Consider the following 22,642-nt stretch of genomic DNA (forward strand, 5'->3'; position numbering starts at 1 on the left):
GAACCGATTTTAATTTACTTTTTTTTGTTTGAAAGGTGGGGCTTGATCGAGAGTGTTCTTAGCTGTAATCCAAAAAAATTGGTTCAGCCGTTTAAAAGTTATCAGCTATTTTCTAGTTTTCTTGTAGAAAAGAAGGTTAGATAACCCTTAGGTTCATAATATTCAAGTGTCAATAGACAAATGTCAAGCTGTCAAGATGGACGTTGCCTAGATATACATACTTAATTATTTATTTGAAAATGATTTGTGGTGTTGAAAATTTTTAATTTACACTTGTTCTTTACTGATTATGATGCTGGTTCTTTAACGAGAATTTCTACAAAAGAATATGTATAAAATATCTTTAAAAGGTATGTACCTAGCAAACTAATATCGATTACTTTCCAGATATCGATTAAAGTAGATAGATAGTGATTGCTAATCGATCGCCTTATTTTCTTGACAATCCGAAATGAAGTAGCATATACATACCTAATACACATGTATACCTAATAGGTAAAATTAGACGCAGGTATTGTAAATAATAAAATGATAACAGTTATTAACAGTTATCAGTGGATGCATACCGCATGAGGCAGCTAGTTCAAATGCTTGGTATTAAATATGTAGACGCACATACCTATAATTTACGTTGGCGTGTACATAGATAAGAAATGAAAACACTTCTTACTAATTACATATAATCTACTAAGTAATTCCCGTTCGTTTGCGTGGATTTTTTTTTGAACCCGTGGGAACTATTTAATTTTCCGAATAAAAATAGCCTTTTTTTCTTTTTCTCGTCTGGCAAAAATAGCCTTTATCCGTTAGATAAGGCACAGATAAGTAAGTATTGTAGATAACTAAATTTTCATTACAAATTGAAATTCAAATTATTTTTATTCAATTAAACTTTTACAAGCAGGGGCGCCGACTCCGTGGGTGCTCGGGTGCTCCAGCACCCACGAGAGGTAAATAGTGGGTGCCGAGCACCCACGACTATAAATATCTAAAATAATTCTCATCTTTTAACAAAAGCGATCTAAATAATATACTTACCATATCTAAATAATTTTATATCAAAGTTAAAGACTTTTAATGAGATAAATGACGCGCAATTTTATTTATTTTGAATTGAATGTTTTAAAACAAAAGTATGTGTACAGTACTGAAAAAAATAAAAAAAATATCAGTAGCTAGGTATGTCATTAAAAGCTGGAGCACCCACGGGAATATTAAAAACCCGGCGCCCCTGTTTACAAGTGCTTTTGAATCGTCAAAATAATCTACCACTGGTTCGGAATGCTGTTCCTACCGAGAACCGTTACCTCTTGGCACGGGTTATATAAAAAAAAAGCAACCCCTAGGGCTCCTAGAAGGTAAGTAGAATACCTAGTGGGTAAGTACAAAACAATTAGTTGAATAACTACGTACAATAGGCACAAAATGATAAGATCTATTTATCTTATCTAATTCCATATTGGCCATTAGCCCACGTTAAGCGAAACCTCTTCCAACAGTTCATTTTTAGGGTTCCGTACCTCAAAAGGAATAAAGGAACCCTTATAGGATCACTTCGTTGTCTGTCTGCTGTCTGTCTATCTGTCCATCTCTGTCGTGTCTGTCAAGAAAACCTATAGGGTACTTCCCGTTGACCTAGAATCATGAAAGGCAGGTAGGTAGGATAGGTCTTATAGCACAAGTACCTAAAGGAAAAAATCCGAAAACCGTGAATTTGTGGTTACATAACAAAAATAAAAAAAATAAAGGTATTCATGAACAAATAAAATTAGTTTTTTCATTTTCAAAGTAAGATAACTAACTATACCAAGAGGCGTATCATAGGAAAGGGCGTTACCTGTACATTCTAAAACTTTATTTTTAAGCATAATAGTTTTTAATTTATCGTGCAAAACGTCGAAAAAATACCAGTACGGAACCCTCTGTGCACGAGCCCGACTAGCACTTGGCCAGTTTTTTGTAGGTAGAAACAAGGTACGGTAGAAAGGTAGGTTGGTAGGAGTGCAAACAAGATGTTACTCATAATAATAAAGCAAGTATAATTTGATCAAGTGCTCGTTATCTTGGTAGTACTTTGTATGTCATGGAATTTACGTCTATTCAGCGTTGGGCTTGTTGATAGTAATAATATAGGTACTTAAATGTCTTTGGTTTGTTGTCAAGAGAATCATAATGAGGAGCTCGCGAACAAATGTTGATGTGATGTGATAGATAGAACACTTTGTTGCACACAAAAACACGTCATGTAAAGGATCACAACACAGAAAGGTAGGTACACTTCTGATCAAAATACTTTTTAGGGGTCCGTACCCAAAAAATGCCAACGGGTCAATTCTCAGACTCAGCTGTCCGACTGTCGGTCTGTCAGCGTGCTGTATCTCGTGAACCATAGAAAGAAAACACGTTAAAAATGCGTTATTAGTCTATGTCGTGAACCATAATAGGTGGTGCTGAAATTTCCACAGAATGTTTATTTCAATTGCCTTATTACAGCAAGTATTTCAAAATGGCTACAATGAAAATTTTAAGTGTTTTATTTCTTGAACGATGGTCATGGTACGGAATCTTTCGTGTGCGAGTCCAGCTCGCACTTGACCGATTTTTTCTGTTTAATCCGGACGGGTCCATTGAATACAAATCTAAACTCATTTATAAGCAAAACGGCCTACAACTGCATTGAAATTGACAGATTATTAGGTACTTTAAAGCTCATCTTAAGTTAATAAGGTCTCAAATATCAACATTATTAAGAAAAATCCTATAAGTACATTTTTCTCTCTGCTCGGACGGACTAACTATTTAGTTTTATAACAACACCTTCCTTTTGCTTTGCCTTTGTTGAGTAAAAAACCCACGTATTTTACGAATGGGTAATCTGATTACTTTTTATAGCTCTACGAGTTTTTTGTCGTAACGTATTAATAAATAGATTAACAAAGATAAAAATCGTTTTACAATGGACTCACACACATCACTTCTTAGCTGTATTTTTAAACCCCGACCCAAAAAGACGGGTGTTATAAGTTTGACGTGTGTATCTGTGTATCTGTCTGTGGCATCGTAGCGCCTAAACGAATGAACCGATTTTAATTTAGTTTTTTTTGTTTGAAAGGTGGCTTGATCGAGTGTTTTAAAAACCCACGCGGACGAAGTCGCGGGCATCAGCTAGTAATAAATATACTTCAATATTAGTAAAAATGCGGTCAAAAAACATGGCATCCAAAGCCGAGAAACGAAATAATATTCTTAAACAAAATGTAACCCAATAAAATTATTAATTCTGTGCCTTGGTGTAGAATGCCTTGTTCAGACTTCAGTTGTTTACATTCATTTTATTTCTGCGAAAAAAGCGAAAGGTTCTTCTTGAGAGGATCCTCAATGAGAAGAAAGAGGTCTTGAACTGAAAACCGCAACGTCGGATGAACTGCCCTCTTGAGCACAATTGAAATGTCAACATCACAGCTGGGATTTGATCTAACGTCTATACAATCGGACAATAATCCCAAAGCGCTTGTTATCATGATACATTTTGACATTACTTATTAAAATTTGATTTGAAAAAAAATCTGCCCACAGAGGACTTTCCGTCACTTTTTATGGTTCCGTCTCTCAAAAGGAAAAACGGAACCCTTATAAGATTATGTCTGTCAAGAAACCTATAGAGCACTTCTCGTTGACCTATAAGGCCAACTTCTTCCCCTTACTCCGAAATCCGAAAACGGGGAAGAATCCGAAAACCGTGAATTTGTGGTTACATCAAAGAACAACAAAATTAAAATGTGTTCAATTTTCATTTCATACTTTGAAAATTGAAACACATTTTAAATTTTTTTTCTGTGATGTAATCATAAATTCACAGTTTGCGAATTTATTCCTTTACTTGTGCTATAAGACCTACCTACCTGCCAAATTTCATAATTCTAGGTCAACGGGAAGTACCCTATAGGACGGACGGACGGACAGACAGCAAAGTGATCCTATAAGGGTTCCGTTTTTCCTTTTGAGGTACGGAACCCTAAAAATGCCAGCCGGGATTCGAACCCGGGACCTCCCACTAATAAGATCACAGGCAGCGCTTACCACTGAGCCAGGGAGGTCGTTATTCAGTTAGATATGTGAATCTATATAAACTATTTCTTCCGTAATCATTTTAACTCAAGGTAGGGCCTTTGTTTAAGTAATTTACCTACTTTATAGCGAAGTATGGAGTAATGGGTAAAATAACACAATCTGCATTGTCACGGTAGAATGAATGGTGCGTTGTGCGGTCGCCGAATGCAGTAAAGCAGACTTGCGAGTGCCGACCGCTCGCCGCTGCCAATCAATCTGCTAAAGCGGCGTTTTCCAAATTATTTTAATTAAGAGCCTGAACTTGGTCGATTTTTTAGGGTTCCGTACCTCAAAAGGAAACACGGAACCCTTATAGGATCACTTTGTTGTCTGTCTGTCTGTCTGTCGTGTCTGTCAAGAAAAGCTACAGGGTACTTCTCGTTGACCTAAAATTTGACAGGAAGGTAGGTCTTATAGCACAAGTAAAGGAAAAAAAACCAAAAAGCTTGAATTTATAGTTACATCACAGAAAAAAAAATTAAAATGTGTTTCAATTTTCAAAGCAGTATAACTATACCAAGTGGGGTATTATGTGAAAGGGCTTTACTTGTAAATTCTAAAACAGATTTTCATTTATTTTTAAGCGTAATAGTTTTTGATTTATCGTAGGTACAAAATGTCGGAAAAAATATCCGAGTACGGAACCCTCGGTGCGCGAATCTGACTCGCACTTGACCGGTTTTTCATTTCACTCTTGATTTGAAAGTGGAGGGGAAAACTTCAAGCAGGAAGAGCATCGACAAAATCGACTACAGGGTTTTTCCGTTTCGAACTACCTCAAGCAATAGGATCGGACGTGGACACGAAATGGTATGACTAACACAGGCGTCAACTAAACGTAAGGTCAACTGATATCGAAACAGCAGCGTCATCGTGGCGCAACGTGCTTACCACTCCGCCCGATACTAAACGTGCTTGTCTAGCCAACTGAGATTCAATCTGCCTAGATCGCACCTAGTTAATAAAATAAATTCTAACTTCATAATAAGTATGCTCTGTATTGTGAGGAGACAAGATTATTATTTAGTGAGAACCAGAGTAACCGACATAACTCAGTGGGTTGCGTAGCTGAAGTGGCAATGCGTTCTCAATCAGTGAGGAGACCAGCCACAAATTGGCAGACTTCACTCACCTTTGAGAACATTATGGAGAATTCTCAAGCACGCAGGTTTCCTTACACGCATAACTCCGAAATGTAAGCGTGCCAGGGATCGAACCCCCGACCTCGAATAGAAGGTCGATGTATAACCACTAGACTATCAACACTCATTGTTGGTACTAGTAAATAAAATACAGAGTTCAAATGCTGTGACGAAATCACAGCCATTGGCTTTGATTATACCCATTTCCCCGATCTTTTAAACCATAGCTTTTTAGAATGACACTCAGAATTTCAATATAACAATAACAAAACTGGTAATATTAAAATTTCAATCATAATTTAGAAGGAAATAGGCGATTTAAGGAAATTAAATAATGAATTACAGGAAATAAACAAGGCTGCAATGAATAGGCATTTCCAGATCAAAAAATACACTGATGCTATCTTATATAATATATACATTATTATATGTTACTGTTCTAACAATGGTTCTGTATGACTTGTGTTATACAAAAATTGTTGTTAAATAAAAGTTGTTTTAAAATTTTAATTGCCTTCATAAAATCCACTGCAGTTTTAATTAGATGTTTTTATGAATCTCTTTTAATTTAGCTAAGCAATTAATGTATTATCATTTGATGATGATAATGTATTAAGATAATCGAGATAACGTGGTGGTTAAAACTTTGTGCCTCCTATTCTGCAGGTATAGGGTTCAATCCCATTACCTTTAGGAACCTTTAGGAATTATATGCAATTAAATAACACTTAAATTCACTTTAATTGTGAAGGAAAACACTGTGAGGAAGGAAACCTGCATACCTGAGAGTTCTCCATAATGTTCTCAAAGGTGTGTAAAGTTTGCCAATCAACATTTGATCAGCATGGTAGACTATGGCCTAAGCCCTTCTCAATCTGAGAGGAGACTTCTTAGTAATGGTCCAGCTTTGGATTGAGAATTAAGATGGTGATGACTATACCTAGCTAATAAAATAGTTATAAAAAATTAGTGCTATCTTTTTCACAATGGTCCCTACAGAAAAGGATTGCAATACTTTTAGACCTAGATATTTGTGCACAAGCATTCAGTTATGTCGAATAAAATAACTTGTATGCAAGAAATCTGTACACATAAAAGGAAAACTGACTGACTGACTTATCATAAGCTTTTTTTTTTTTTTTCTTCTCTCGTCTGGCTTTACACTGATCAGCCAATGTCAAATGTGTAGTTATTTACAAGTTAGGAAAACTATTTGTATAAGTATGGACTTCGTCTGTGCTGGCGCCCGCCGACATACACGCGGCGCCCCTTTAGAGCGCTTCTCAGTCAGTTCCTCGGTCAGTTCCACCACCAATAAACACCAGCGGGACACAAAAACCGGCCACTTCTAACAAAAAAACACTCCAAAAAGTCACAACACGCGCGCCAACAAACGCCACCACAGACAAAGTCCTATCATAAGCTAGTTTTAACAATAATTATGTTGACTAACAATTTTTTTTTCTATATTTTGGAGCTTAATCACTCCATTTTATTATCATCATAGTATTGACTACCTACCATTCCTACCATTTAATGTTAGTCACATCATATTTTTTATTTACAATAGGTAACTGTTTGTCAAAGTTATCAGTAAAGCTCATTTGTAGTAGCAATCTAATCAATATTATACTAAAATTAATACAGGCTGGTAGTTAAAAAGTAGTAAATACAAGCATTCCTGCTTATTTGAAACTAGCGACTCGCCCCGGCTTCGCACGGGTGGACACTACCACGAAAAATCCTATCTATTTTCCGGGATAAAATATAGCCTATACGGATTCGGAAGAATCCCTCTAAGTAATGGTAAAAGAAATTTTGAAATCAGTCCAGTAGTTTTTGAGCCTATTCAATACAAACATACAAAAATACAAAGGTTTCCTCTTTATAATATTAGTATAGATGGGCCTATTACTTTTGTTTATCTTCGTTTGCTTGTTTTTGGTTGAAAAAAATATACAATAATGCAGCAGTAGATGCAAAAAGCAGATGTTCAGAATGTTCTTAAAATATGTAATTCTAGATATAAGTGTTTGTGTCTTTGATGTTTAAACCCAAGATGTTTTGTCAGAAATTCTAAGGCAGACTAAATAAATATCACAACTAATTGTGGCCCTGAATATTCTACTGGGGCTTGTGTTAAATACTGTGAACTTATTCTAACTTAACATATTCTAATAGATAATTCTTTCATAATTTAACCAAAAGACCCAGAGTTAGATGTGGGTGTATTATTTACCCAAGTTGCTAGAGGCATTGTCTTAAGTTATAAATGGATGTAAATATAAATATTTTGTTGTAATTTTGAACTATCCCTTTTGTAAAAAAAATTATCCAACTTTGACTGATTTGAGTTTTATAAAATAAAATACTTTTTATAATTACATAGAATATACCTAATAATAGCCATCTTGATAGCAGTTTTATAATGATAATAATATGGTTTTATGATTCTGATAAACACCTGGTAAAGTGGACTCATCATTATTGGAAAATGTTAATCATATTGAATTATCAAATGGACTCCTTATGTGCATAAAGTAATATTATTCTTAAAAAGAATCAAAGGTCATGAATCAACCTAAGTTAGTTCCAACAAAGCAAAGATTGTGTGATGTTGAGCTCAAAACATTAAACATAATTTTAAATGATCTTAGTTTTATTTTATTTTAATAAATATGTACATGCTCCCAAGAGCCATCAGAAACTATTACAAAAATAAGTATAAAGTTTAAAAAACACGAACGTATCAGCATCAGCACCCTAGCACCAAACTCTAACAGGTCTAACAGGTATATGTGATGATCATAATCTCTTTCAATTGGCCAACACTGTCTCACTTATGTATCTTTCAGAATGTGTGCTGCAGCAGTAACAAGAATAATTGCTTTGTGATGATTGTAAGTTTGTTGCTAGGGAGCAGTTTAAGCGGAAATCAACAGATGGTAGCAGGAATGTGGTCGGTGCAATAGAATGTGGACTCACTTAGTTCACAGAGTTCACTTTGGTACCTTCTAAATGCATTCTCCGTGGCGCCATCACAGCGCGCCGCCGCCCATCTACACGCTGGCCGCTCGTCCGGCCTTGGCCGCTAGCTAGAGGGCGGCCGACTCCGGCGCCATGAGCGGCGACAGCGGGCCCGCCACGCGCCGCCCGTGCTCCATCTCGAACCGCAGGTCGGGAGACGCGCGCCGCGCGCCCACCGTGCCGTCTTCCGGTAGGAATGCCGCTACTAGCAGTGCGCAAATCACCAGCAGCGCACCCAACACGAACGGCGGCCCGGGCACCAGCCGCGTGTACTTCTCCTCGTCCGGACGGTCCATCCCAGCAGCCGCGTGCTCCTCGTTGAGATCCACGTGAAACAGCGAGAATATCACTCCGAACATGGCCGGCCCCAGTCCGTTGCACAGCCCGCGCACCCCCGTCACCATGCCCTGCACTACACCCTGTCTGTCCGCGCGACTGTTCACCGACACATACGCACTGATCGCGGGGTACGTGACCGAGCCCAACGCGGCCAGCACTCCGGCCGCCCACATCATCCACGAGCGGCTGCCGAAGCCGTACCACATGAGCTGCATCATCTCGAACAGCAACCCCAGCATGATGGTGTGCTTGGCACCCAGCGAGCGCATCAAGAAACCTAGCACCACTTGGACGGCGATGCTCAGCACGCCCACCAGCGCGATGAATATCGCCACTTTCGCCATACCGAAGCCCATCACTAGTTTCAGGTACATAAATATGCACGAATACTGTCCCGCCTCGGGCAAGTACGACAAGAACACCGCCACACACAACATGAGCACCGTACGTTCCGCGCCGACCTTTCTCAACGCCGCGAACGGGTCTGCTTGCTCCCAGCTGATGCTGGCGCCCCAGCCGCTGGGCCGGACTTTCTCGGGCAGGCTCTCGGGCACGGCGACCATGATGAAGAACACGTCGAGCACGGCGACGGCCGTGGCGGCGGCCACGACCAGCGACTCGCTGTACGTGTGCATGAGGTAGGTGCCGAGGGCGGGCGAGATCACCATGCTGGCCGCGAACGTGGCCGACACCAGCCCGTACGCGCGCGAGCGCTCCGCCTCCGTCGTCACGTCGGCCACGTACGCGAACACGATCGAAAACGTGACAGCGAATACGCCGCTGATGCTGATCATCGCGAAGAACCACCACGTGTTGATTGTCATGAGCGGGATGGGCGCGCAGGTGAAGAACACCGTCACCAGCAGGAAAAACTTGCGCCCCCACACGTCCGACAGCGCGCCGATGAGCGGCGCCGACAGGAACGACAGAATGCCCTTGATGCCCATAATCAGACCGTTCATGAGGAACGTGTGTTCGGGAAACGTGGCGTTGAGCACGGTCATGATGGGCATCGTGAGCAGGCCCCACGCGAAGAACTCCAGGAAGATCACCACCAGCGCGTGGAACACGGAAGGCTCTCCGATCCCCGACATCGTCATGATCCCGTCTTTCATAACAGTTTTTCTGTTCCGTATCACCACCATTTCTACTTCGACCGTTTTCGTGGGCGTCATGAATGGACCTCGCTTTTATTGTGCTTATTTAAACATATTGAATAATCCTACAACTATAGAATATCTTAATAAGCACTACATTTACATTGAAAAAATCTTGATAAATCCGTCAAGTACTAGCAACGTCAAAAATGTACTAAATTGAAAAAAAAACAACTCAATATTGTGTTGCCAGTTGAAAACAAACTAAAACTATTGTATTGCTCACACCATCCATACAACAATAAAATAAATATACATATTGAGCACTGCTTGAAGAGCATTGCAATGATGCGTTTTGAAGGCATTCATGGCACACTTCATTCACGCTCGCTATTTCTAGGTTGCATCACACGAATAATAATTATTTACACCCGTAAAGATCGATTTTATTCTTATTTCAGTTTATCGCATTATTACTCTGTGGCTGAACCATAGACATAATGCTCTGACAGGCAACAGGGATTTTTTTGATTTTTGACTTTGACACTTTGATTGACACACTTTGTCTGTGCACTTTGACAATCAATGCCAGTAAAAAAGGGAGGCGTTTTTCTCAGTTTTCTAATTTTTCTCATTATTACTAATTTCTATGATAAAACTATATTAATATTAAAAAAATAAAAATGGTAAGGAACGATTAGATATATCCTGCCACAGAGAATATACTGATAATATGTTCAAAATGTGTTAATTTCTTCAGATTCGCTTCATCCTAATACAAAATCGAGCGGGCAAGACTCGGTTGGCGAAATGGTACATGAATTTCGATGATGATGAAAAACAGAAGCTGATCGAGGAAGTCCACGCCGTGGTGACCGTCCGTGACGCCAAGCACACTAACTTTGTTGAGGTAACACTTGGATATGTAGATATAGGTACCTAATAGATGTAGGCAACTCAAGTAGGGTAGTGTTCTTTTATTTTTCCATCCCTCTTCAATCTTCCATTTGCAATCCAGTTCTTGGACTGGACTATAACGGTTCTATCAAGAATAGGTGCACTGTGAAAGAATAGGTGAATAGGAGTTTTATACAAATCTTGTAAAATACTTAACAAAACTTTATATTGGCTCTACCACTACTAATATATCTGTAAGTACTATTTGTTAACTACATACTACAAATTACAACTAAATGTAACTTAAGAGAAACCAAATATACAAGAATAACAAGCTTAATTCGCTATAATCTGTCAAAACAGACATATCTGTCTGGTATTGCAATATTCACTGCCAATCCTCCCACTACGAAAGAAGCAGGAAGACAAATACCAACAACTCATCTAAAATACACTCAACATAATGTTCACCCCAACACCAGATCATCCTCATGAGATACTCCACACAAATAAATATAACAGTTGTGCAATTGCAAAGTCATTGCATTTGTGTTTTGGTGGGGTGCCTATCAGAATGACCATGTTGAAAAATAACAATATCGCCATAAAGTTGGTTATAACTCCATAATTATTTAGCTTGTTCATTGTGTATCATGGACTTCTTGTATAGTAACACTTGCTTCCAACAAACATTTAATACAAGTGTCTGAAGCTTGTTTTAAACAAAATATTTGTATGCCATTTTGAATTTAGATTACCCTTGACTACAGGTTGCATCATGTGTCTATAATTTTTGCAATTAAAAAATAAAACTTTAAAATAATAAAACATAAAAGGTTAGGTAAGTCCTATAGTATTCTCAAAGTTCAATGTCTGTTTTCCACATGCCCTAGAAACAAGAGTGTATGGGTTTTTCTGTTTCAGTTCCGTAACTTCAAGATAGTGTACCGGCGGTACGCAGGGCTTTATTTCTGCATCTGTGTGGACGTCAATGACAATAACCTGTGCTACCTGGAGGCCATCCACAACTTTGTGGAGGTGCTCAACGAGTACTTCCACAATGTGTGTGAGCTCGACCTGGTCTTCAATTTCTATAAGGTTAGTTTTTTAATTTATGACTAGATAGCCCTTCACTACAAAATAAATTACAAATGAACATTTGTTCAATATTGTGTCTCAACAAAATTGCCTTGTTTTCACCTTGTAAATGTTACTGGCTATCTATTCCATATTATCCATTATCATTATTATCCCAGAAAAATTCCTACCATTGTGGTTAATGGAAAAGGATAATTGCTGTGAATGTGATCCTTTTCCAATAAGATATTGCAGGGAGAGATCACACTAATATTATAAAGGAGAAAGTTTGTATGTGTGTGTGTGTGTGTGTGTGTGTGTGTGTGTGTGTATGTTTGTTACTCCTTCACGCAAAAACTACTGAACGGATTAGGCTGAAATTTAGAATGGAGATAGATTATACCCTGGATTAGCACATAGGCTACTTTTTATCCCGGAAAATCATAGAGTTCCCACGGGATTCTTAAAAAACCTACATCCACGCGAACGAAGTCGCGGGTATCAGCTAGTTGTAAATATTTCTTAATTATTTTCAGGTATACACAGTAGTGGACGAGATGTTCCTGGCTGGGGAGATCCGGGAAACCTCCCAGACGAAAGTCCTCAAACAGCTGCTCATGCTCAACTCCTTAGAATAAGATGCATGTTATATGAGTCTCATACTTGATTCTAGCCTTAAAATAATTTATCTTTACAAAGTAATTTATATAATATAATGTACGAAAATAAAGTTATATTGTAGAGTAGATGAAACTAGAATATTGGTGTTTGTATTAATTGGCAGTTGTTAGAAATATTTTCCTGAATATAAATATTATAATTTAAAACATAAATATTTCAAGTTTCAACTGCAAAAGATTAATTTAAATAATGCCTTTTAAATGGGTATCTTAATTCTTATTAATAATTAATATTATTAATTGTAAAAATGTAGTAAAAACTATCCAGTAAAATATTTTTGCAAACTTAGCAAAATCATTTTTACAAGTGTAAAATTTTAGTAAGTTATAAGTAAATACTGTAATTTTAAGATCATTTATTATTATTTGATAGTCAATACTCATTCCATTGTATATTAAAAATGTTGTCACATTAAGTTTTGAGTCTTATTTTAAAAGCATTCTGCATGTCATAGGCCTTAAATGTGAATCCACACCTGCGCACGCGCACGAAGCGTGCGTGCACGCGCCTCGAACGCGTATACAGGTGTAACCAGAACGCTAGCAAAAACTCAGTGTTATAATTATACTACCTCAACACAATCCAATGCCAGTAACCATTTGCCTTATCTTATAGTTTGAGTGATTTAGTATTTTTCAAACCCGCATTGTATAGCGTGCAAAACTCGGGTCAATGTCCCTCCTACGACGGGGCATTGACTTCGAATGGTCTATTTACGGAACGTTCGTTGACCTCTAGCGTCAGTCAGATTTTTTATTTGCAATATATCGTGAACTTTTAAAAAATACAGGATTTTTTATTTTATTTTTCTGTGACTTTGTGGCACCTTATCAGTAATCATCAGTACTATCACTTGTCTTCGTTTTTTCTAGCATTCTGCTTACATCCTGTATAATCTTTGATCACTTTCAAAAACTCGTGAACATGTCCACATGACGTAATGACAAACAACATGGCCGATAATAATATGACAAAAATACGACTGAAAAAAATACAGATTTGGAGTTTGATACGAAATGTTTGAATGTGTACTTTCTGAAAATTTTCAAGACTAGATAGAAAGAAGTCTGGTTTCAGTTTGCCTTTTTAACCTAAATAAAGATTATAAAATAAAAACATTTTATTTAATAGCAGAATATATTTAATAATAAAAATGATATGTTTGATTACAAAATCTAGTAAATATGTTTACAAAGATTTCTTCGTTTAAAACCACATTATCTTAGTAAAAAAACTAGGGTACATAAAATTATGATCATTTTTTGAGATTCACAGTTACAAACAAAATTGACTCTTATGTCATAGTAATAAAGTTGATAACGAGTTTATCCCCACTCCCAGCGGTGCAGCACGGGCGGAAACATCCACAGGTCAGGGTGACCGACGTGGGAGATGTGTGGACCCATGTCAAATTCACTCCACCTTAAAAAACATAAAGAATGGTTAACCCAAACAAAAACATTTAATGTGAATAATAAGGACAAGTTCCTATCAAAAAGTTTCGGCCATCAAAAATCCTACTGATATCAAAAATTATGACCAAGTTCTTTGCTAAGCTCGATAAATGGAACCATACATATAAGGTGATATCTTAGACCCCCTCCAAGCTGTCATCGCATTCCTAGGGATCCTGTTAAAATACATAATATGTTTAAATAATAATTTACGTCTTAATAATAAAACTTGAAGCTCATTTGGGACTGGCAATGGCTTTCTTGTTCTCAGCTTTACAACATTTGTGTACCTCTTTGAATTTATTTAATTTACTAAATGTTGCCAAGTTGATAGTGTAGATTTTTTTAATATATTAAAAAAAGAGTATTAGCCATGCTAATCATGACTAATACTCCCCTTTCCCCTCCAACTAAGCGTAAAGCTTGCGCCAAGAGTGGGTACGACAATAGAAAGAAAGAAGAAAGAAAGAAAATGTATTTCTTTGTTGTTGGTGTCACAGATAAAAACAAAGTATACAAATATACATTTTCATCTGTGACACCACCCCAAATGGGTGTACAGCTCAGCATTATGTCCTGGATCATATGCAGGACGCTGATTTTCAGCTGTGACCCGGGAGAATAGAATAGAAACGGGTGGGGTTTGAACCGCCGACTTTTCGAAATTCAGTCCGCTACTCAACCGTTGAGTTATCGAGGCTCTGATCTCTGGGGAGGAATAAAGCCGGATTTTTCGGAATTCGCACGGCTGCGAAGCCGCGCGCGCTTGCTAGTTGAAATAAAAAGGATCTCACCGGAAGGGCGGTATGCCCCTGGAGATGTTGTAGGTAGGGCTGGCGACGGACAGGAACTGAAACGTTCGCCTGAGCGTCGCGCTCGTCACTTTCGCGTCCGTGGCGCCGTGGCTGCGGTGGCCGAGCGCGCGGAATGGATATGTGCCTGCAATCCATACTTATATTATAAAGGAAGTATCTAGACCCCACAAACGGTTGATTTAAAAAAATTATACGGCCACTTGTGAAGTAATTCCATTAGAATTGAACTTTAACTGTTTGCGTTAAGGATCACATTTTAAAAGCTAATGATTATTCACTCTTGCCTTGATTTAGGTTATACGTCGATGGAAACACGGATACCGGAAGGCCGTAAATCTATTCTATACTTATATACTTATATTATGAATAAATGTTATCACATGATAATTGTAAAAGTTTACCTACTAGAATAAAAATATATTATATTCTATTCTAATGCGAAAGTGTGTCTGTATATCTGTCTGCTAGTTTTTCACGGCCCAACAGTTTAACTTATATTGATGAAATTTGGTACAGAGTTAGCTGACATCCCGTGGATGAACATAGGCTACTTTTATCCCGGTAAATTAAAGAGTTCCCCGGAGTCAGCTAGTATTTTATATACTAGGTAATGCCCGCGACTTCGTCCGCGTGGATCTAGGTTTTTAAAAATCCCGTGGGAACTCTTTGATTTTTCGGGATAAAAAGTAGCCTATGTGCTAATCCAGGATATTATCTATCTCCATTCCGAATTTCAGCCAAATCCGTCCACTGGTTTTTGCGTTAAGGAGTAACAAACATACAAACTTTATATATTCGCCTTTATAATATTAGTGTGAAGTGTGATTTACCATTAGCCAGGTTAAGATCGTTTCTCGCAGCGATGGCGTTGCATGCGCTGTAGGGCGGGCGGCACTCGCAGCGCGCGAGTGGGTCGTGCTTGAAGTCGTTATAGCGCATCGTCATGAACATGTCGCGAACGTTGCCGATGTTAGCCTGCAAGCCGTCACTACGTTACAATTACCGTTGAACTACTGCGTAACATTTCTGCATAAAACTGAGTGACCTCTTGAATAAATTGAGTGAGCTTTCTGCATAAAACTGAGTGACATCTATACATATAATAAAATTGTAGAAAAGTGGTGTCTGTACAATGGAAATATATAAAAATAAAGTGGCAAGAGTTGTTATTATATCGATGCCGAACCCGAAATTGTAATTAATTTTTTTTTGTCTGTTTGTCTGTGTGTTTGTGCACGCTAATATCAGAAACGGCTTATTCGATTTAGATACGGTTTTCACTAATATATTGTAGTAAGCTTCACTTAACATTTAGTGTTTATTTCATGTCAATCGGTTCATAAATAAAAAAGTTATGTCAATTGAAAGAATCACGGCGAACATTTTTAACGTACAGAGTACGTACTACACGCCTCGCGCCTGAGCGTCCGTGGTTAGGTAAAGCGCGCTGATTTCACGCGAACGAAGTCGCGGGCACAGCTTGTATTGAATAAAACTGAGTGACCTATTGACAAAATTGAATGAACTTTCTATGAATGAGATTTCCCCATAAAACTGAGTGACATTTCTGTATGAAAAGCCTCAATAGCTCAACGGTGAGGAGCAGACTGAAGTCCGAAAGTCTGGCGGTTCAAACCCCACCCGTTGCACTCTTGCCGTACCTACTCCTGGCACAAGCTTTACGCTTAATTGGAGGGGAAAGGGAGTATCAGTCATGATTAGCATGGCTATTATTCTTTTTTTGTAAAAGAACGGTTTTACTTTTTTTGCATAAAATTGAGTTACTTTTTTGCATAACACTGAGAGACCTCTTGCACAAAATTCAGCGACCTTACTGCATAGAATGAGTGAGCTTTCTGCGTAAAACTGAGTGAAGTTTCTGCATAAAACTAAGTGATCTTTCGGCATTTAACTGAGTGACATTTTTATATAAATTTATTTAATAAAACTGACCTGTTTCTGTGCAAATATCTTGGCTCTAGGATTGGTGTGGTATCCGAACCAGTCTCCGAAGGTCGCTACCCGGTCGTTACCACCACTCAGGTTGAAGATGCGAGGGAAATATGGTATATTGTATGAGGGAAAGTATGATGTCTTTTGTAAATGTTCTGTTCTGGAAAAAGAATTTTACTATTAAACGAGGAAGTTAAAAATTTACGGGTCTGCTTACTCACAAAAAACATCGGGAGGAAACCTGCATGCCTGAGAGTTCTGCACAATGTTTTCAAAGTTGTGTGAAGTCTGGCAATCAGCACTTGGCCAGCGGAGTAGAGTATGACAAAAACCCTTCCCATTCTGAGAGAAGAGCTGTGCTCTGTAGTGAGCCGGTGATGGATTGATGATGGTACTCACAGATCGGCCGCCTCAGTGTTGCCAGGCAACTGTTCGACGACCCACAGCAGGCCGGGTTCGACGACGCCGGGTGTTTGCCCCGTGCTGGCCTTGAACTTGTTATAGTCCACCACATACCTGAATGTTTGAGTAACTGAATTGTTTGATATTTTAATGATAAATTTCACTACTTGATATTTTATTAAAAATCGGTCAAGTGCGAGTCGCACACGAAAGGTTCCGTACCATCGCACATGCAAAAACACTTTCATGGCGGCCATTTTGAAATTATCATCAAACTTTATTGCTATAGCGGCAATAGAAATACACTTTCTGTGAATATTTCAACTATTTTCCTATTACGGTTCACGAGATACAGCGCGCTGACAGACAGACGGGCGGACGGACGGACAGCGGAGGCTAAGTAATAGGGTCTCGATGGCACCCCTTAAAGGAGCTGAGTTTATGAACCTTGCAATTTTCTTGGATTATCATCTCATATTAAGGGGCTCACATTATAGACACGGTCGTACACTTACCACTGGTTGTTGTAAGTGCCGCTGTTGTGCTGGCGGAATGTCTCTACCCACTGCTTGCCGTCGTTAGCTATTCGGTTGGCCACCATCGCACGCGCGTACTCCATTATCTATCAAATTAAAATATTATCAAGCAGTATAACTTATACTAGCTTATGCTCGCGACTTCGTCCGCGTAGAGTAAACAAATTTCAAACCTCTATTTGAGCCCCTTAGAGCTTGGATTTTCAAAAATCCTTTCCTAGCGAATTTCTTCGTCATAATAGCTATCTGTATGCCAAATTTTAGCTCAAGCCCAGTCAGTCAGCTTTTCATTTGATATAATATTTAAGTAGATAATTTTTATCTATTTGTTGCCTATGCGTTCACATCCCATTCTCAAAACAATAACTTTAAAAATTAGAATTCTAAACATTTTGATTAACTGATCAAGAAGATTGATAAAGAATTTTAGTTTAAAATAATAATAAATCAATGAACATTTCTATAGATCTAGTGGAAACTTCTTATTTATTTCATATATTCTAAACTATATTTGTTTCAATACTAAATACTCACTTGACCAACTGGTTTAATGTATTCATATAAGGTTCTGTTACTGTTGCCGATAGTGGTCTCAGCAGTCACCAACCCCGTCGATATTGTGTAGAAATCGTCTGTGGACTGGATATAAACTATTACTAGATCATTAACACAATACTGAATGAATTTCTGCATAAAAGTGAGTGACTTTTCCGCATAAAACTGAGTGACTTTTCAGCATGAAAGTGACTTTTCAAGATAAAAGTGAGTGACTTTTCTTCTTCGAACTGAGTGACTTTTCCGCATAAAACTGAGTGACTTTTCAGCATGAAAGTGACTTTTCAAGATAAAAGTGAGTGACTTTTCTTCTTCGAACTGAGTGACTTTTCAGCATAAAAGTGAGTGACTTGAGATTTTTTATAAACCTTAAAACAGCATTGTAATCCTTCTAGGACAGTTCCTAGTTCTTTTACTAATTATTACTTAGTACCACTTTGATGAAAGATGGCAGTCTCAAAACTGCTATTTGGTTTGGCGGTTAATTTCATCGTCACTTACGTTCGACAAAAGATCTTGGTTACTCGCAAGTCGTGCTCTAATAAAGTTTATTTAAAGTGTTTTTACTTGAACAAAACCAGGATAAGAAGTGAAGGCCATCTTTCGTCCCGGTATGAGCTCATCGCTATCGGGAGACAACTTGTAATTCAGCACGTACATCTTTTGAAAGCGAAGCATGGACTGGTAACTAGGATACAAAGAAATATAACTTTATCAAAATTAGTTGGGCCATGGTTGGAGGCGTCAAAATGATCGAGGAAATGTTATAATAACTTTTAATTTTTATTTTCCTAATATCTTTTAAAATGAGTGAGATAATGAAGATCAAAGAGCGCTTTCCTTCGATGTTTTATTTTGCAATAGGTACATTGCGAACTTTTAAAAAATACAGGAAGTTTTTTCGCGGTTTTTTTTGTGGTATCATATCAGTAATCATCAGTAACTACTATCACCAGCTGTTTTCGTTTTTGCTAGCTTTCTTATTACACTTCACCACTTAGCGCCAGGTAAGATTGCAGTAACTTGAATCAGAATAAAAAACTGGCCAAGTATGAGGCAGACTCTGCACCGAGGGTTTCATACTCGGGTATTTTTTCCGACGTTTTGCATGATAAATCAAAAACTATTATGCATAAAAATAAAAAAAAATCTGTTTCAGAATGGACAGGTATAGCTCTTTCTAATGATACCCCACTTGGTATAGTTATCTTACTTTGAAAATACTAATTATCTGTTCATGAACACATTTTAATTTTTTTGTGACGTCACCACAAATTCACGGTTTTCGGATTTTTTCCTTTACCTGTGCCATAAGACCTACATCTAGGTCAACGGGAAGTACCCTTTAGGTTTTCTTGACAGATACGACCGATGGACAGACGGACAGACAGATAACGAAGTGATCCTATAAGGATTCCGTTTTTTCTTTTAAGGTACCGAACCCTAAAAATGATGAAGTGGATTACCTATTCCACGTGACATGCGAGGTGTAAAGGTTGGATAGGTCTGGCAGCAGTTTGATGAGGCCACTGCAATGCTCGCCGAATAGCAGTCCTTCGGGGGTTTCCCGCGGCATAGACAGCGCGAACGCTATGTCGTCTAGATCACCCAGCATGTTGAGCCAACTGGAATAGCAGAACTCAGATATATCTCTGTACTAGCTGATGCCCGCGAATTCGTTCCCGTGGATATAGGTTTTAAAAAATCCTGTGTGAACTTATTGATTTTCCGGGATAAAATGAAGTATATGTGTTAATGCAGGGTATAATCTATTTCCATTTCAACAGCCAAATCCAAAGAGTAACAAACATCCATACAAACAAACTTTCGCGTTTATAATATCAGTAGGATGTCTAAACGTTCAAACTAAGACTCTAAATATTATATGTACTTATATACAATATTTTGGTAGTAGGTACTTATACTGAGATCTATAGGGCGTACTTTGACTTTGTTCAGATTCAAGATGCAGTTAAAATAAAATAGATTCATATCTTTACAAAAACTTATCTCATTTTAACTTCAATGTCAAAGTCAAAGTACACTTTGTAGATCGCAGCTTCAGACCAAAGTTTTTTTTGGTTACGTGACCCGAGTTTGTGACAACTTATAGAACTTATAGATATACTTGCATAATATCTCTTACGGTAAGCCATTCATACGCATCTCTCGTAGCTTGGTTGTACCCGACAGCCAAACCTTCGATTTGGATGTAATAAAGTTTCATCTGCAATCAAGATTAGATAAGTACCTATATCAAATTATTTTTTATTTTTGGCTAAGTTTATAATTTATGGCTTAAAGTTTAAACAAAGCACGGAGGTCTAAGCAACAGCTGCCATCGCTATGCCAAAATGAAGAAAGCTAGATAAAAAGATGTTGGGCCTCATCTCCACTTCACTCTGCAGGTGTGCCTAAAGGTGCCCACGCACTTGAACTGAACTGCAGCTGACCTGCGCGTCGCGTCAGCGCCCCGCACGATATTCTCTCCAGCCGCGACGCGCGTACGTCACTGCCGCGCGGCGCGGCTGGAGAGAATATCGTGCGGGGCGCTGACGCGACGGGCAGTTCAGTTCGAGTGCGTGGGCACCTTTACACCTAAGTTACAACTTGTTTATGACTAACGGCCTGCGCAGATGAGGGCCTATTGTCCGAGGACAAAAATGGGTCACTAAGAACTGTATCACATCACATTATGGACATATATTACAAACCAATAGTACTGTGAAATACTGTACTAAAATATGAGAGAATTTGTCCTCCGTGGACAATAACACGTCTCTCATCTGCGAAAGCCCTCAGTTCATCTTAATCTTAAGCATGTTACAACTTACCTGATACCAGTATGGGTCAGAGGGGTTGTCAGCTATCATGGATGCAATGTAGTCTTCATTCTTGTCCACAAAGTCCTCAATCATACCACACACTTCTGTCTTATTGTAGCAATACCTACAACAAATAGAGTATTATTTGGCACTACTAACAGCCATTAAACGAGATAAGAAGATATTCTTGCTAAATTGCTGATACAGTGCCCAGCAAACTTGGACCTGAAGAGCGTGGGAGAAAGTTGGCGAATCCAATGTTTTCAGAGTATAGAAATCCATCCATTAGTTTGCATGTGTCCACAGCTGGATATATACTTTTCGATAGCACTCCTATCTTTTTGAGGTCTTTGGTCCAGCGGGGTGGAGGCTGTCCTACCCTAGTACCCTCTGCCCTGCTGTAACAATAGCCACTTCCTTACGATTATTGGCCATTACCCTTTGAGCACATTCTGCCAGTGCATCCAGATGAGGTCCCGTGTGAGGAAGCCCTCCAGGAAGCCGGCCGCGTACGCCTGCTGCTCATCATTGGCACCCGGCGTAGTATGCAGCTCTAGGTAAGCCCAGCTAAAACATGATTGATTCAAGTAGATCAAATTGAAGGCATTATACATAAAATCACTTGTTCATCAGTCACACTAATAATAAAGAAAAGAGCAACCACCGATTTTATTGCTGGTTCTTCTCAGTAGGAACGGCATTCCGAACCAGTGGTAAATTAATTGACAATTCAAAAGCTCTTGTAAAAGTTACTTCATTAAAACTATATTCTATTCTATTATAAAGAGGTAAAGTTTATATACTATAAGAGGTAATCTCTGAATCTTCTTGTCCGATTTCAAAAATTCTTTCACTTATAGACAGCTACATTATCCCTGAGTGCTTATAGCACTTTATGTAGGTATCTCCTATCAGAATTAGAAGGGCTTAGGCCATAGTCCATCATACTGGCCAAGTGTGAATAGGCAGATATTTAGTGAACTATAATTTTGTTCTAAAACAATTTCTCTACCTACTCTAGTGTATGTTACAAAAACTGTAAGTACTTTATTAATATATCTGGCTTATTTTTCATGTTAGCTTAGAAAGAATGGAACATACCCAGTAGTATTTATTTCGTTGGTATAAGTAGCTCGAGCGATGTGTACATCCGGAATTTCCTCTGATATATCCGTGATCGAAACCTCAGCCTTCCCGTACGACCACGTAACGAACCCATACTTACTCTCAGCCAACGTTACTACGCTAAGTGACACCAAAACACAGCATTTTGAATATAAACCATGAAAAATCATCACTCGAAAGTTAGACATGAATCACGATATTCCGATATTCGTTCATTTATAGGTATGTACTTGGAGCATATAAACAAGTAACAGTCTGAAAAGGTCAACAAAATTCGTCTAAACAAAGAGATAAATAAACCATTTATGTTAAAGTTATATCAAATAAAATAGTTCAAAGATAAGAATGTAAACCGCGATACTTTTGTTGTTGTTTTGGCTTTTGAATTTCAAACTCTAAGTTCTTAGTTCAAACTTCAAAGTCAGCTGTTTGATGTTTCTGTGTTTGTTGCTGTCATGTTGCTGTCCACTTGCTGTCAAAATCCCAGCGCTCCATAGCGAAAACCATAGACATTTGTATAATTTCTCATCATTTCATTTTTACTATCTATTAAATCATTGTAATTTCTCCAGTTTCGTGTAATACAATTATTGTACTATTGTAGGGT

The 22,642-nt window shown here is 38.3% G+C and overlaps 3 protein-coding genes across 3 annotated transcripts; 1 reads left to right on the forward strand and 2 right to left on the reverse strand.

Annotated features, from left to right (window-relative positions):
• Positions 1 to 7,732: 7,732 nt before the first annotated feature.
• Positions 7,733 to 10,050, reverse strand: LOC123874955 (hippocampus abundant transcript 1 protein). Its single transcript, XM_045920549.1, has one exon. The coding sequence runs from the start codon at positions 9,791 to 9,793 to the stop codon at positions 8,348 to 8,350; it is 1,446 nt and encodes a 481-aa protein (XP_045776505.1). The 5' UTR covers positions 9,794 to 10,050; the 3' UTR covers positions 7,733 to 8,347.
• A 217-nt stretch (positions 10,051 to 10,267) lies between these two features.
• On the forward strand, positions 10,268 to 12,475 carry LOC123874966 (AP-2 complex subunit sigma). Its single transcript, XM_045920566.1, has 4 exons — positions 10,268 to 10,401; positions 10,476 to 10,625; positions 11,537 to 11,710; positions 12,226 to 12,475. Exons 1-4 carry the CDS (start codon positions 10,399 to 10,401, stop codon positions 12,325 to 12,327), a joined length of 429 nt encoding a protein of 142 aa, XP_045776522.1. The 5' UTR covers positions 10,268 to 10,398; the 3' UTR covers positions 12,328 to 12,475.
• Positions 12,476 to 13,488: 1,013 nt separating this feature from the next.
• Positions 13,489 to 22,460, reverse strand: LOC123874947 (putative phospholipase B-like 2). Its single transcript, XM_045920535.1, has 13 exons — positions 22,012 to 22,460; positions 21,349 to 21,477; positions 20,920 to 21,034; positions 20,218 to 20,312; positions 19,552 to 19,710; positions 18,653 to 18,773; positions 18,065 to 18,169; positions 17,510 to 17,616; positions 16,992 to 17,108; positions 16,593 to 16,752; positions 15,470 to 15,614; positions 14,619 to 14,763; positions 13,489 to 13,792 (listed from the first exon to the last, which is right to left on the reverse strand). Exons 1-13 carry the CDS (start codon positions 22,221 to 22,223, stop codon positions 13,696 to 13,698), a joined length of 1,707 nt encoding a protein of 568 aa, XP_045776491.1. The 5' UTR covers positions 22,224 to 22,460; the 3' UTR covers positions 13,489 to 13,695.
• Between the last annotated feature and the right edge of the window lie 182 nt (positions 22,461 to 22,642).

This window comes from Maniola jurtina, chromosome 19 (assembly GCF_905333055.1).
Source record: "Maniola jurtina chromosome 19, ilManJurt1.1, whole genome shotgun sequence".
Taxonomy (NCBI): domain Eukaryota; kingdom Metazoa; phylum Arthropoda; class Insecta; order Lepidoptera; family Nymphalidae; genus Maniola; species Maniola jurtina.